Source organism: Apteryx rowi, unplaced genomic scaffold (genome assembly GCF_003343035.1).
Source record: "Apteryx rowi isolate R43461 unplaced genomic scaffold, aptRow1 scaffold_274, whole genome shotgun sequence".
Taxonomy (NCBI): domain Eukaryota; kingdom Metazoa; phylum Chordata; class Aves; order Apterygiformes; family Apterygidae; genus Apteryx; species Apteryx rowi.
The window spans coordinates 574,042-589,941 of NW_020449130.1; the positions used below are offsets into that span (position 1 = coordinate 574,042).

Consider the following 15,900-nt stretch of genomic DNA (forward strand, 5'->3'; position numbering starts at 1 on the left):
AAGCACAGTTGTGAAAGATGGTGTTAGAAATCTTTCCCCAGTTATCTTTTCAAGAGAGGGAGAACATTTTGGTCTGAAAATGTTAGTTATTTGTTTTAAAAGAATATTGAGGATTAAGAGAGACATGTTATCACTTCTTTGTTCTTTTTAAAAACTGCATTCAGTAGTAAATACCAAAAAAGTGCATTTACAACATTTCTTATGTATAACTGTGCATGAAACTAATGATGCAATTTCTTCTGTTATCTTTAAAACTTAAAATGCAACTATTTGCTGGTTGCAGTTACCCTGAACTGAGTGATGGATCATAACTAACAAAAATAAACCCATAAAAATTGACACTGTTTTTGGATTACATAGATCTGTTCTCATCTATATATACCGAATCATTATAAGCCCTTAGTCTGGACTAATGCTATGTTCTTACAAAATTTACAGGTAATTACCAACAAATTTCACAGCAAAAAATTCAAAATACTGAAGGGAGTATTTCTACAGCAAGTGAATGTCTTGTATATAAGGTTCGGTTGGTCTTTGAATTGACCAGACAGGGCTGCTGAAACAAGGATTACACCTCAGAATGACAAGTGTTTTTTCTCAACAGATTTTCTGCCTTTGTACTCCTGGAAGAACCATTTAGCTTCTCTTGAAGTGCTTTGAGTTCATCTTTATCAACAAAATAGTCTGAGTTCCACTTGCATGTTGAGAATAGAATTCTGAATAGTGGCAGTAAAATAAATACAATTTGAGTTAATTTATCCTGCAGGTCTTTCATTCTAGATTATGAACCATTTCACATTGTGCTGTGTGTTGTCTTGTGCGGGTTATTCAATGAAATTTTCAAATATTTCTCATAATCACTGCATTTTAGGGTGTGTGGGTTTTTGTTGTTGTTTTTTGGGGGTTTTCTTGTTTGTTTTTTTTTAATCAGTATAAAAGTTCCCGTTTGGGATACTGATGATGCATGAGTTAAACAGGGAGCCTTGTATAAACTGTTTTTTTGTTTTTTTTCCCTTCCCTAAGCAGAAGATGCATTTTTAACTTTGGATCTGATTGATTGGTTCTGGTTTCTGTGGAATGGTAAAACAACAATAGTTGCATATATTGTTGTGCCTGATGTAGAGTAAAACCAGTAACGTTTTAGTCTGAGAGAAATACAAAATAATACACAATACAGATAGAGGAAAATACATTTTATGTAAACATACGGGAACTTTTTTCTACAGTTAAAAATAAATCACTAGTATTAGTTGACTTCTCAGAATTTTAGCAGTTATTTTGCATATGCATGGATGAATAATATGGGCGAGTATGTTGAAAGCTGAATTCTTCTATGAGTATATTACTTGCCTACCAAAAAAATGCTGAGAGTAGTATATTACACTGTTGTTTAATATCTCAATTACTAACATGGTAGTGTTTTAATATGATGTAAGATCTTTTATATCAAACCCATCTGTATTTTAAGAATTTCCTAAAGATAGCAATGGTATTAGTTAAAAAAAAGGTTATCTTTTGTGATGCAGAAGACAGTCTGCAATTCCAGACTTTATTTAAAAAAAAAAAAATTCTCAAGTTTTCTTTTACTTGTCTTAATTAGAATGTCTTTATTTTGGTAGGTACCTCAACACACAGTTTATTAAGAAGAACAAATTGACTGAAGCTGATCTTCAGTATGGTTATGGAGGGGTGGATATGAATGAACCATTAATGGAAATAGGAGAGGTAGGTATGTCTGAAAGTAGGGGTGAACATAAACTGTATTCAGCAGTGCTTCAGGTTCCCCCCCCCCCAATTTTGATTTTCTATGTCACAGAATCTGAATAGTTAAACACAGTAGAAGATATGAGCACTGAATCCTTTGGAAAATGCGATTACGGTTTAGATGTGGAAAAATATATTGTGACCTTTGTACAGAAAAAAAATTAAACAAGTACAGAAATTGGAGAACTTTATTTCAAGGTGTGATAATAGATACCGTTTTGCAAAAACCTCTTATATGGCACTGCTGTCTAGAAAATATTTTGAAGAGGTGGTATCTTTGTTTTTGGAAATCTTTGAAATACTACTTTTAGACTTCTATTTCTTGATGTCAAAGTTTAGCAACTTTTTTGAGATTAGGGCTTGCTGTGAAACTGTGCATTGTATTTTCTAGTGCAAGCTGTCTTGTGCTTATACTGTAGCAACTCTCAGTCTGAGACTTTGGAAGAAAGCAAATAGACATTTTGTGCACTTAAGTATTGTATGTGGGTTTAGGGGTTTTTTTAGCATCTTAAAAATAGTTTGGGGCAAACGAGTGACAACTGTAGTTACTAATATTAAGTTGTAAAGGCTAAGGCTCACTTTTAAATATCTGTGAAATGAAAAAAAAAAAAAAGTCGTAAGTAGTAATACATTTTGACATGTTGCCATGCATAAGTGAAGCATATATCATTTGTCATTTCATTCCTACTGTTGTACCATGAAATAAATATAAGGAAGTAAAATGAAAAGACAATTTTACAGTTAAAAAAAATTACGAGATTTTTCAAAATGAAAAATGTTTTAGAATGTCTTTAAGTAGATTTTGAAAAGACCTCTTCAGTCTGAATCAGAACAAAACTACAATCAAGAATGCAGTTAAATAGAAAGTTTTCTTGTGAGTGCTTGTCTGTCTGTCTGTTTACTTTGTGTCTGTACGGATGCACACTGCTAGTTGGAGAGTGTATCTTATTCTAGTGTCACCTATAGTGGTGTGTTATATTTTCCTTTCCTCTCTACATTTGCCCTTTTCTGTAAAAGGAAAATGAACGCTTCTCCCTCTTGTGGTTTGGAAAGCTATACAGCACACTTCCCTCCCCACCCCCCCCTTCTTAATGTTAGAACTTGACCTGTCAGTGGTCACTGTTCTTACAGCTCTTGAATTTCATCATTGTAGGTAGATCTCTGCTGCCTTTAGTTAAGAGTAGAAAGAGATGCATGAGGAAACATCTGTGTTTCTGACCAGCATCAGCTGGATGGAAGAGGGCACTGCCAGCTGAAATTGCTGGCAAGCTGGGGGTGGGGTGAAAAAGCACCAGAAGCTTGATATACTTTGAGACAGGGCAATTCAGTGTTTTCTTCTGCTCCCAGGAAAGGAAATTCTTCTCTTGTCTACCTATGCTATCTCTAAGGTTTGCTTATTGGTGGTATCTCTAAAGTCTCATCAGTGCTTGGAAGTGCACATTGCTGCGCCATTTGTAGTGTCTTCAAAATGGCATAAACCATATTTCGTATCTCCTCAGACTGAGATTTAGCTGAATCTGTCCCCACAGTTGTCTGAGGTAGTTCTTGGCTCAGTACTAATGACCTTGTTAGTTCAGATGCTTTTGGGGCTGGGAATTGTTCTGAGCTTGTTCCTGGAGCTGGGTGATGCTGATGTATTAGTGAATCCTCCCCCTGTTTCAGTGCACTACTAGAATCTGAGGTATTGCCAAAGGATCATGGTAGCAGCTTCCTTTTTGGCCACAGCTCTCTGCCCAAGGATATGTTTTCCAGGGAAGAACAAATAGCAGACCTGGCATTTCAGCTTTTTTGAGTATTCATTTTCCTTCATATCTATAAAATCATAGACAGAAAAATACTGTCACAGAGAAATACTAGCGGGCTTTATGGTTAGTTTGTTTTAACCAGGACCCATCACAATGTCTTTCATAAAAAGAACACCTATAGGATATCAGACACCACGTTTCCTTCCCTGCCTTTGTGAGGAGCATTGGGAAATGCCTTATGGGTCTCTTATGCTGATAGATTTCATTCCATGGTCGGCGTGAGGTTCTGATTATGCTCCTGGATATTGTTACAATAGCTACAGTTCCTCTCCTACATCTGGGCATCAGTTAGCTAGAGTACTGGGAAATCACTGTGGAACCAAGGGATTTTTCTCATCTTCTTAATTTCACTGAATAGTTTAGAGATCTCTGAGCTAGATCAGTTTTTCTGATGGGAAGAGTCATTATCAATGGCACATGCTTGTGATGATGATGGACCCTTCTAAAGAAACCAGGAACTTTCTATACCACTGTGATGGAGAAATTCTCTGAATTTGTGAACAGCCCTTTAAAAAATTGGCAGAGAAAATGTGAAATGTTTTTTTTCCCCAAATAAGGGGCCCCAATGGGGTCATTTTTCTTCAAGCTTCCCAACAGATGATCCTGTTAGGCTAGCACATCCCTGGCTCATCATTTGGGCAGGTGATGGGAAGAGTCACAGATTCTTAAACAAGAAACCTGTAACTTCTGGTGAAGATGTTCAGGATGTTGTCTGGAATCCTACTAATCAGTTTTTGATTATTTCATTTCCTAATACTCCTTCTGTTTCTCTTTCACCTCTCACTCTAACAGATTATGAAGAGGGTATTGGTAATGTTGCATCTTGAGACAGTAAAGCTGATCTCTGTTGCTGGTGTAGGAGTAGGTTTATGGCAGTGATTCCTTTGCCCTGAAATGGATTACTGACTGAAGTCCTGTGCTCAGGTAGTTTAAGTTCATTAAATTATAAAACTGTTTTTGAGGAATTCATTGTCCTGGAAAGGAAACTAGTTCACATTTCTTGACCTGCAAGGCATTCACCAAGTTTATCAAGTCTTTGTATGGAAGCGTTTTTCCTTTTGTTATCATTCCTGTTCAGAATCCTGCCACCTATTCTTTGGATTGTACTGGGAGATTTACAAAAGTCTTCGTCTCAGTTGTTCCTCACTTGCAGAAGGAAGGAATTACCATTTATCCCTTTTTGGATGACTGAGATGATCTTGTTCTTTATCTACCCAGGAGCAAACGGACTTTGTATACTGTTTTCTTCAGTCTCAGCATGAAGTTACAGACGTAACATTCTGTATTTAGAATTTGTAGAAGCAGAGTTGTACTCCCTATCTGTTAAAATTTATCTACTTCAACATCGTTCCAGCATGCTAATAAATCTTTGGGAGCTTTTCAATAATCTGCTTATATCCAGAGTATGTGCCTGCTTAGCTTTTCTGGGGTATGTAGTGAGTACTTGTGTGAGGCTGGAGGTGTGTGTGTGATGTTTTTGGGTATGGCTGCAAACAATTTATTATCCCAACAAGTGTTCCAGAGATCCAATAATTATAGTACTGGGAAAAGTACAGAATGAGATTTATTGATGAAAGGAGTCAGCCAGTGCTTGCGGAAGATTTTTTTTTTTATCTTTTTATATTTTCTGAATGTATAATGAAGAATACTGCTTCTCTGAGTTGAGATTGTCAGTGATTTCAGAGTTCTGAGTTTTCAGTCTCTTTCTGGGAGCACTGAGCTATGAAATAGTTGGGATGCAGCTTCCATTTTTTTCTGCATCATGGGGCAAAACATTTTGGAAGTTGGATGAAACTACCCTGTTCTGTATCATCAGTCTAAGTGGAGCAATAAGGTCAGTCCCCCTGCAAGGAGAGCAAAGTCTGAGTTGATATATCTCATTGCTGGATTGATCTGTCTGTAGTTTACTTGACAAGAAAATTGCAACAGACGGCTTGAGCTGTTTCAAATTGGCAGATACCATGTCAGAGACCACATTTAAGAGACCACATTATGGAATGAAACTACCTGAGGTCAACCCCTTAACCTCATAGTCATGAAAAGTGACAGTTCTTTTTCTCCAGAACTAGCTTCTTTCTGTGCTCCCTGCTGGGTGAGTTCCTGCTGTCCTAGTTAGGGAAACTGTTTTCCTCTAACTTTTCTCCTACTCCTCTCCACACAGTAAGACACTGAAAATCACTTCCCAGACAGTTTTGGTTTCATAACGTCATCTGTCTTTTGATCTAGAAGCAAATCTTTCTCTTCTTTGGACGTGTTTCTGATGCAGCTGGGTCAGCTCTACCTCCCTAACATCTGTGCACTGTATTGTAGCATGAGTGCTGGATAGCTTTGAGGGACAGAGCAAGTTTATTTGTCTGCTCTTTAACAGGAAGATGTATTTCACAAAGTGGATCAGATTTGATGCCTAGCCTGCAGTTAGTTGCCTACTTTTTTACAGTTTTTACAATTTATAGCTAAGGGGCTGTTAGCTCTATCAAGGTTTGCTTAGCACTAGTACTTCTTCTCTTGTTGATTTTGAGCAGCTCAGTTTTTCCCACTCTACTGACTGGTAGGTTTTTTTAGAGGTCTTGGGGATCAATTATCCCCTTTGAGCTTTAAATCAGACTTATTTGTTGAGAAAAATCTTTTGAACAGCTACAGTCTGAGAGCTTATTAAAATAGCATGTTTTGAGAGCAATTACTTCATCTACAAGAGTTTGAAGTCTTCAAGCCTATTTGACTGGTCCCTCTTAAGATCCTTTCGGGACAGGGTCACCATAACTATTAATCTAAAATTCCTAGTGAAGATTATTTGAATTCATTTAAGTCAAGATACTAGCTTGCCAATGTCTTTGCCTAAGCTATGTACCGCTTAGTTTGGGATCCTCTATGTATCTTATAGACAGACCTCGTAGCAGCTGGTCAGGACATGTTCCTTATTGTCAGCTAGCTTTTGTTTTATTATGGTTTTTAGCAATATTGGTGGTAATACAGAATGAGATCTACAAGGCTGCAGCAGTGTCCTTCCTTCATGCTTTCCGTAAGCATTGTGCAGTGTTCTGGTGTCTGTGCACAGACAACACACTCCAAGTAGAAAGGCAGGTTACTTGTCTGTAATTGTGTGGTTATGTTGTTTATATGTACTCTCAAAACTTGCCCTCATAAACAACTTCCTTAGGGTCCTTATATGCATTTAGGAATCCTTGATTGATAGGAACCAGGGAATGCACCAGTCCTATTAGGTGTGAGGAACATGCACATGGGACCAAGAGCACTTCTCTTCAGCCACTGCCTGAATAGAAATTCTGTGTCTATCAGTTTACTAGTTTACAAATAATGCACTGTATATCCAAATGCAGTCAGATATTCTAGAAGAAAAATGATAAAATAACCTAGTTTTAATTAAAAAGTAGATAAAACATATTGACAGACTCGGGGGCAGGGGACTGTTTCCAAGCAAAAGAATTTTTAAAAGGAGGAAAAGAGGGGTATTTAATGACTTAAAATCATGACTTGGAAATGGAGTGATTTTTCTTTTTTCCTTTACAATGTGTATTTGTTTATTGATATAAGCTTGTGGTGTTGTGTTCTGACAGCTAGCCCTTGATATGTGGAGAAAACTAATGATTGAACCACTGCAGGCTATCCTCATTCGAATGCTCCTTCGAGAAATAAAAAAGTGAGTGTTTGATTATTTTCTGCTTTTACAGTGTTAGGGGGATTACACTTGTTTACTTTGAAAAGCTTGGAAACTTTGACCAAATGCTTCTCTGTTTTGCTTGAAGATAGCTTTTTGCCTTGATGACATTATTTTATGAACTTCTGTAATGGTTGCTACTTAATTGTCATTTGCATGTGTAGAAAATACTCTGAAAAGAGAAAAGTTATTTCACTATAACGCAAGGGTAGTGATCTTTTCTTCCTCAGCAGCCCTTCTTATCAGTGGGAGTGGGGAATAGCTGGGATAATTATCCAGGGCCCAGAGGGTGCCTTTCGCCCTTTTCTTGACCTGATGCTGTCTGCTAATGGTTTCTGTTCTGTTGGTAAACATAAGGACCAGGACTCATGCAAGGGCTTACTGGAGCCAGAAAAGCTATGTTGCTTTCCATGGGACCCAAAGCAATTCTTGGTTATCTGCCAAGAAGACTAACCTTCTGGCTTTTTGTTGCTCAGTTGAGTGACCAGTTCAACATTTTACTTAACATTCTTGGTGTTTTGTTTTAATTGTGAAATGGACATCTTTACTGTTTGCGCTTTGAGGAAATTTATTATTTCTGAAAATCTTTGTCGCTTTTAAAGAAAGTCCATGGTAATTACAGGGTAGTTACAGTTGTAGTATCCCCATTAAATGCTTGGGACTTTTTTAGTTTTGATTTAAAACATTTATACTGTATAATTCCAAAAGGTTCTTTTTAATTAAAATTAAGAAATCTGCTACAGACATTGTGTATAGTAGCAAGTTCCATCAATTTTTGCACTTCTGCTGTTAGCTAAGATAACTCTGAAGTTGCCTAATGACTGGGCTTTCTTAGGTGATTGGGTGCCTCAGTGACTCAGGTGAACAGGCTTAACACAGGTAAACTGAAAGAATGAGGTAATCTGCATGACTGAGGTGCCCTGGACATGTAGTTGGTCAGCCAAAAAGTCCTATTCAAAAGGCATTAAAGACTGATTTTAATATTATCACTTTATTTTTCCTTCCTGAATTCAATTATAGAAGGCTTATTAATTGATATAATGTCTTCTGAGATGCTACTTCTGAAGCCAGAAAGTATTAGCTTTCAGTCATTGAGCCATGCTTCCTTTGTAGCCACTGCTAATACTGCTTCCTTCGCATGTTTACTTTTAACAATTACACTACAGCTAAATGAAGATTCCTTAATTAATAATGAAGAAAATGCTCCTTTGCTACATCAAGCACAGTAACATCACACAAACATTTTGATTAATCTGTATATTTCGTTGGGGGGTCGAGGAGGAAATCTGTGTTAGTTTGTTTGTTTGTTTGTTTTTAAACAAACTTCTCATGTCTGTTAAGAGTGATGGAATGTGTTTATTTGAGGTTGACTATGGACCTCACAAGGGTATGTAAGTCAAGACTCTCATTGGCTCCATGGAGCTTTAGATCCTGAGACTGTAACAAGTTGATGCTATTTGTTATTAAAACATTTGGAAAGTTTTAAATAAAACTTGAGTCATTGTCTGTAGTGGTTGGGTCTGTATTTTCTTTTTCTACATTGTTAAGGATTTTTCTGTGCGATCTCAAGTTATTTCCCCTCTGTTTCTCAAGATATAGAATTAAAAATTTGCATCAGGCTTGTTCTAGCCATTTTTTTTGATTTGCATATCATATAATGAACTATATAAGAGAGAACTTAGTATACTAACTATTCTTTTTGGTATCATGAAGTGTAGAGATTGCTTCTGGAATATTTAGGATTGCCTTTCTATGAACCAATATTGTTGTCATTGTTTTTTGCTATGATTCCGTGTCAAGTTTGCAAGATAATTTTAAAGACTTTTCTGCAAACACCTGGTAACTGTCTTTTTAGCATTGAGTTCAGCAATTCAGTGATTCAACCGTGTCTTTGAAGAAATTGATATCAATAATTTACACATATCAGCAGTACAGGAGTATGGGAAGATTGATTTTGTTAGTTGAGAATATTTAATAAAATTACTAATATAGAAATGTATATATATGCACACATACAGCCCTGCTCCGATTAGATGCCTTCTCAGGTGTAGTATTTTAATTAAACCATGTGCATGTTTAAGTTTTCTTTTACAAAAAGTTTAAAATTGGTCAGTTGAACTTATAATTAGAAGATTTTGCACAATATACAACAATATGTGGAGTTAATAAACAACATCATTGTGAACTTGTTGCATACAAAGGTATGTTTATTACTGTACTGGAAAAGGTAGGGGGAGCAGAGGCACAAACTTTGCTTTCAGTTTTTATTTTATGAATATATTTAACTGCAATTTAAAAATCCTTTTGACTGAAGTCATAAGCACATATACCTGCAAGAAGCTATAAATTTGCACAATACACTGTACATTAAAATTAACACTAAACTTTTTTGGAACATAGAGACAATGAAATACAAGTAGTGACTTAGATCAGTTTAGCTTTCTTGTTTAGCTGAACCTAAGAGTTTGTTGATGCCAAAAGTAGCAGGCCGTACTCTTGTCCCTTTCTTGTGCTGGCTTTCTAATCCCTTAGTGAGCCAGTTGAACTGCTAATATGACAGAAAGCTCTCTGCTTTTTCTTTCTTGGCTTAATATTTCCCTGGATTGGCATGATGAGTCAGTTTAGCAAAGGATTAGACAAGTGCCAAAACAATGTGAAAGAGATGAGGAGGCTTGTGACTGAGTGAAAGGGAGCAGGATTTGCCCCCTTGACAGGCAGAGATTTGTTAAAACACTTAAGCCTGTCTTGTCTGACTGCACTTTTCTTTATATATAATTTTGAATATAACATACTTTCTTCCCCCTCCCTCTAGCCCAAGCACTCCTTCTACAAGGCAAGCTGAATATCAACTTACACATTTTTGTTTCAACACAACAGAAAGCCGACAAGATCACAAATTGTGAGAAAACTCATATATGAAATTCTTAAACAGAAATCAAAAATTATTTAAGTGTTAGCTCAAATGACAGTGTGATTAGTGCAGACTAACTGGGTCAGACTTGTTTACTAAAGATAACTAACACTCTTTAACTAACTGAACCTATTCCTATCTAAGCTGATAAATTATTTATATGATCCACAGAAAGGAAATCTCCTGGAAGTTAATAACATTTTTAAGTGTTCTAAACAGGCTAGTCTAGTTTACAATGAGGTCTATATTTAATTGGGCTAGATGGGCCTTTGGTCTGACACAGCAGAACACTTAGTTTTAAATGATGGAAACATCTTTTAATTAAAGCCATATTTATTACTGTACCCTGAACTTTAAATATGTTTATATGGATATAGTAGCACACTGTGCAATACATGCAATCACTGTAAGCTTTAATCTTAAAGTAGGAGCAAAATTTAGTTAATATTAACTGCACAATCTCCTTGAACTTGTGTTTTGTAGTTTTCTCCTTTGATTTGAAAAAAAGAAACACAGAAAGAGAGAAATTAGTAGACCTTGTGTTTCTAGTGGCTTATCCTTTTGTGTATTATCCAGTGGTTTATCCAGATTCTCCATCAAATATAACCTCATCCTTTTGTTTCCTTTTCCCAAGACGTCCTGTGACATCCCTACTTCTCAAACTGGTGCAGCCAGTCTGTAGCTGTACGCATCCATATTGACCAGCTGACCACTACAAGCAGAAGATATGCGTAATAGCATTTCCCCTCAGTGGGACCACTAATTTGTGGCCCCTCCTAGTTCAGCTGATAGTCTTTACTACAAATATCGTGGAAAATCATCTTTGAAACTTCTGTAGGTGTCTCAAATTTTGCTGAAACTGGCCATCTGCTTTAGAAATTCTTTGCAGCACAGTGCTATTTGTGTAAACACAAACTTGATGCTGCCAAAGTGGAAAGAGTGACAGCTTTGTGATGTATGCTGTAAATATTATCTTGTAAATAGTGTAGCTTTTCAGATTGGTTCATGATGAAGTCCATAACAGAGTTCTGTCAATGCATTTCTTGGCACCTTTGATATATAATGCTCTCACATTGAGGAAACTATTTAACTTCTTAAAATGCTGTGAGTGTGGGGAAGAAAAACAGGGAGTGTGGCATCTGTTGTAAAATACCTAAATGGTCATGGTCATTACTTTGTTTTGTTTTTCACTGTATTAAAATATATGGTTTTAGTTAAATGATTAAAGCTGTAAAATTCTGAATGTTTTTGAAGTCAGGTGAATCTGACAGCATGTAATTTTCCTGATACTAAGAATCTTGTTCCAAACTTGTCATTTGATGGGCAACCCACACCCTCATTACCTTCTTATCCTGAAGTGCATTTCAGTTGTTACTCTTTAATGTGTACTACCTCCTCCCCAAAAGGAAGGCCAGTTCCATGCTGTGCTCCTTTTCCTCCATTGCCTTTATGTAGTATGGCCTCTGCTGTTACAGCCTGTCTTCTCCCTTGCAGCTCTGCCATGGAGCTGCATCTGTCTCCTTTACTCTTGTACGTCTTTTTCTAATAATAGGTTAACCTTTGAACTCCCTAGTCCTGACCTTTGCAGCCCCCCTCTCCTTCAGCATCTGTATCCTGTAAACAGCTCGAGCACTGCATGGGCTAAAGTCTGTGAAGTGGCCAAGCAGGGGGAGTTGAGTGTAGTTGTATCACCAGTGTCTTTCTAGCTCCAGAACCCTGCACGCTAGGCCCACGATACGGAACATACCTCCAAGATGCTTTAACTTTCAGTTACAGAGGTTCCTAGGTCCAGGGGCTGTATGCTATATGCGGAGGTTACATCTATCCTGCAACTTACTGGGCTCCTGGGCCCTCCTGGATGGAAGCAGTTCCAGCCTCAGCCTGGTGTTACAGCTCTTGCCGCCTTCTGGCACCAGGTGCCACCTCTGCCATCCTATAACCTGACCCAGCAGAGCCAGACTGAGAAGGAATACAGGATGCTATTGCACATACACTAAAACAGATTTTTATTCCATTGGTCTGACTACCAGAAACAAGGGGGAAACTGACCTCCTGTCCCCCAGGGAAAGAAGAAAAGAGAGCATCTCTGAATCGGACCATCCCTTCTGGAGCAGTTACGCATTAGATCAGCTCAGTCGTAATGAGGAACCAAGCTACACTTGATTTGTTCCCAAACTGCAAGCTGCCGAAACTGCACAATGATGGCTTGTAATCTGTTTGAAAGCTAGTTCTTCTCTAGTCTTCAGGAGCATAAGCCTTCAGATTTTAGGACGCAGTGGTATTTAAAACAAATAATACATAATTAACAATGTTGTAGACACATGAATATGGTCTGATTTATATAATAAAGATTGCTGGTATGGTTGTCTAGGCAAACCTCCCTAGCTCATGGGCGGCCTCTGTCTTTTTTTATTAGTTCCAAAACAAAATGAATGAAACTTCAAATGCTTTCTCCCCCATTCTGCACCAGCCTAGGGGGATTGATGTTTGGGTTTGGAGTGAATTATTCCTGTAACTGACCATCCTATACCAACAAAAGTTTCTAATAAAGAATGGTTTTTGTCTTTTCAGTGCAGTCTAGTTAAAGTAAAATTTTATTTACATGTTTATATATGTATGTATATATATGAAGGAAAAACTCTTTAAAATTGCAGTAAATGAAGTTTAAGTATAAATATACTTTAAAATTTCATGTGTCTTTTAGTCCTATTTACATGTAGGAGTTAAGGAAAAATTTTATTTTTTCTAAAGTGTATGTGAAAGGTGAATTTTTTTATAGTGCAGTTGATGTTTTAAGGATGTCAGTGCTGCTATGAGTGGGACTGCTATTTCTAGTGTTTGCAAAAGAGTGAATACTGATATTTTTGGCATGCAAACCACTCTTGTTTTAATTATTTTGTTTTCAACTTAGTGGGTCTGAAGAGAATGTTTTCTTCATTTGATTTCATTCACTTGAAGTTCAGAAATTGACTGGAAAAAATAAGGTTTTCCTTTTCCAGTGTGTGATTAAAAAGTCATGTTGAAGGTGCACCAAGTACATTATTTGTTCCATGTGATCGGTACTCATTGACTGGATGTTAGATATTCAGAAATGAACGTAGCATGCTTCCTGGTGTGATGTTAGCAAAAGTTACTTTCTAGGGGCAGGGAGAATGTGACATTGAAGTAATCAATATTTAATAAAGGCTATACCTACAAGGTGGAACTTGCTGTAAATTGTAGAGTACTTGATTAGAGTGTATGATTTTAGACTACTTACATACTTAGCAAACATTTAGAAATTTTATGACCTGCAAATGACTGTAAATAGCCTATGAATTATCATCTCAACAATTTAAGTACACAGGAGAAAAAGAGAAACGAGTGGATTTTTTTATTTTAAGATTAATCATATTCATTTCTTTACCAATTTAAGCAGAGGATTTACTGGAAAATTTTTTCATACGATGGTATGGGGTTTCATTAGCTTATCAGATTAGTTGCACTAAATACCTACATTCTCATGAATGTCTGTTTTGCCTGTTTCAGTGACCGCTGTGGAGAAGACCCAAACCAGAAAGTAATCCATGGGGTTATTAACTCCTTTGTTCATGTTGAACAGTATAAGAAAAAGTTCCCCCTAAAGGTAGATACACATTTCTGATTTATGTTTTTAATTGTTTACGTTAATCTAGCGTCTGCATTTTTTGTCCTTAAAAAAAATTTTTCCTTTTTAGTTTTATCAGGAAATTTTTGAGTGCCCTTTTCTGAATGAAACAGGGGAGTATTATAAACAAGAAGCTTCAAATTTATTGCAAGAGTCAAATTGCTCACAATATATGGAGAAGGTAAGAGATTCTTCTATATGCTTGCAATAACTGTAAATTAAAATCTGAGATTGCCACTTTACTGGTGATTCATGTTTTCCTGTTCATTTCTCAGGCTTGTTCTTTGTTGTATGCTTTCTTGCAGTTTGAGATTATTTTGATGGCAAGGTTAATTTGAATAGAAACTGTAAACCTGGCTTATGGATATTAGCTTCAAAATATTTCATAATAAATGGTAAATCTATGTGCATTAGCAGTCAAAATTTTTAAAGCTTTTAGATATTAGAAAAAATCTATCAGGTTGATCAATACGCTCCCTCATTTCCTTATCTTCTTTCTGTTTAGGATTCTGTATGTATATTAGCATAAGATGAGAGTTTTAGTAGTGTGATAGTTAGGAAAGCCAGTATTGTGGAGATGTTACAGAGCTTTTTTTTTTTTTTTTAATTGTGTACTCTGAGTTAGGAGTCTTTTGTTTTGCTTTGTGGTGTATGAAGCCAAGTTATGGTTAAATTACTTGGTTCAGTAATGTTACTTTTAACATAGGTTAAAATATCTATGACTTGGTTGAAAAGGCAGAGATTAATATAATGCTAGAAGTGAGTCCTAAGTGGCACGCTGTTCTCAGTAACAAGAAAGGAAATAGAAGAGTTGAAAAGAAGTCTCTTAGATTGCTTTTTACCATCAGGAGTATAAGCAAATAGTTACACACCTGAGGTGAAATTCAGAGAGGCACTAAGATTTCAATTAAACCACAAGAAATGGGGATTCATCTTGCCTATCATTAGCTGTCTGCAGCTGCACTAATCTCTCTAGGCTCCCCTCATATTCACTGGAAATAAGTACTGTTATGTTAGTATTCATATGACTTGTTTGATAATGCCCATTTCTCTCATTGAGATTATAAAGAGAGTATTTATGACTAGCTCAGGTGTAGATCTATACCTTTTGGGCAGATATCTGCATACAAGTGGATGGGTTTGGAATAGAGAGGTGATTCTGATAGTCATATAGTTAGATGTCGTGGCAAAACTGCCTCAGAAGGATCCTCAGAAGTAGGAAGAAGAATGATAAGAAAAAGTGGGGAAGACTGGTTACGGAGTTGAAGGGAAGAAGGAATTTTGAAAAGAGAATTATTGAATGCTATTACATATCTAATAGTGACTGAGCCTAGTCAGTACCCTAAGTAGAAGATGACATTGATTCAGTAACTGCTTAATTTTAAAGAGCAGAGTTAATGTTTCAGCGTCATGGACAAGTTCTTTTTTAACTTCTTTTACTTACCTGTGTGTCTCGTTCCATATAAATATACTGTTGTCATTTCATGGTTCTAAACTGTTCTTTAGTATTTCATGTGTTCTCAGTTTGAAAACTTGTCTGTAGGTTTTAGGTAGATTAAAAGATGAAGAAATGCGATGTCGGAAATACTTGCATCCCAGCTCATATGGCAAAGTGATTCATGAATGCCAGCAGAGAATGGTAGCTGATCACTTGCAGTTTCTACATGCAGAATGTCACAATATTATCAGACAAGAGAAAAGAAGTGGTAAGTCTCACAAAAAAAAAGACATGTTCCTGGTTTTATCCTTTTAGTATTACAGCTTACTATCTTTATTCAGTGGCCTCCTATGCACTTAAACATTTTCAAGTAAAATATGTTACATATCTGGAAAGCTCGGTTAAACCCTGAATGACATCTTCCTTTTACCATATAATTCATTATCATTCTTCCAAAAATATACTCAAAACTTTCTTTTTGCTTTTTGCTCTTAACTACTCTTCCATCAGCAAATACTCTTTCTTTGTCTTAGTCAGCTTAAAAATACACTGAAGTCTTATGTCCTGTAGAATTAATCATACTTTCTGCTTGTGTTTTCATTTGTAAACCAATGGCTCTGTCCTTATAGATTTCATCATCATTTGACAGGTCAGGGTTGT

General features: G+C 36.5%; 1 protein-coding gene across 4 annotated transcripts in view; it reads left to right on the plus strand.

The window, feature by feature from the left end:
• Positions 1 to 15,900, plus strand: part of CUL2 (cullin 2) — a 54,122-nt gene that overhangs the window by 14,980 nt on the left and 23,242 nt on the right. For 3 of the 4 annotated variants that reach the window (XM_026068524.1, XM_026068526.1, XM_026068527.1), the window contains exons 5-10: positions 1,620 to 1,725; positions 7,145 to 7,227; positions 10,058 to 10,144; positions 13,685 to 13,781; positions 13,873 to 13,983; positions 15,346 to 15,508. In XM_026068524.1, the coding sequence (XP_025924309.1) occupies positions 1,620 to 1,725; positions 7,145 to 7,227; positions 10,058 to 10,144; positions 13,685 to 13,781; positions 13,873 to 13,983; positions 15,346 to 15,508 (647 nt within the window). The remainder of the gene's footprint in view (positions 1 to 1,619; positions 1,726 to 7,144; positions 7,228 to 10,057; positions 10,145 to 13,684; positions 13,782 to 13,872; positions 13,984 to 15,345; positions 15,509 to 15,900) is intronic. The other variant, XM_026068525.1, reaches the window with a different exon arrangement.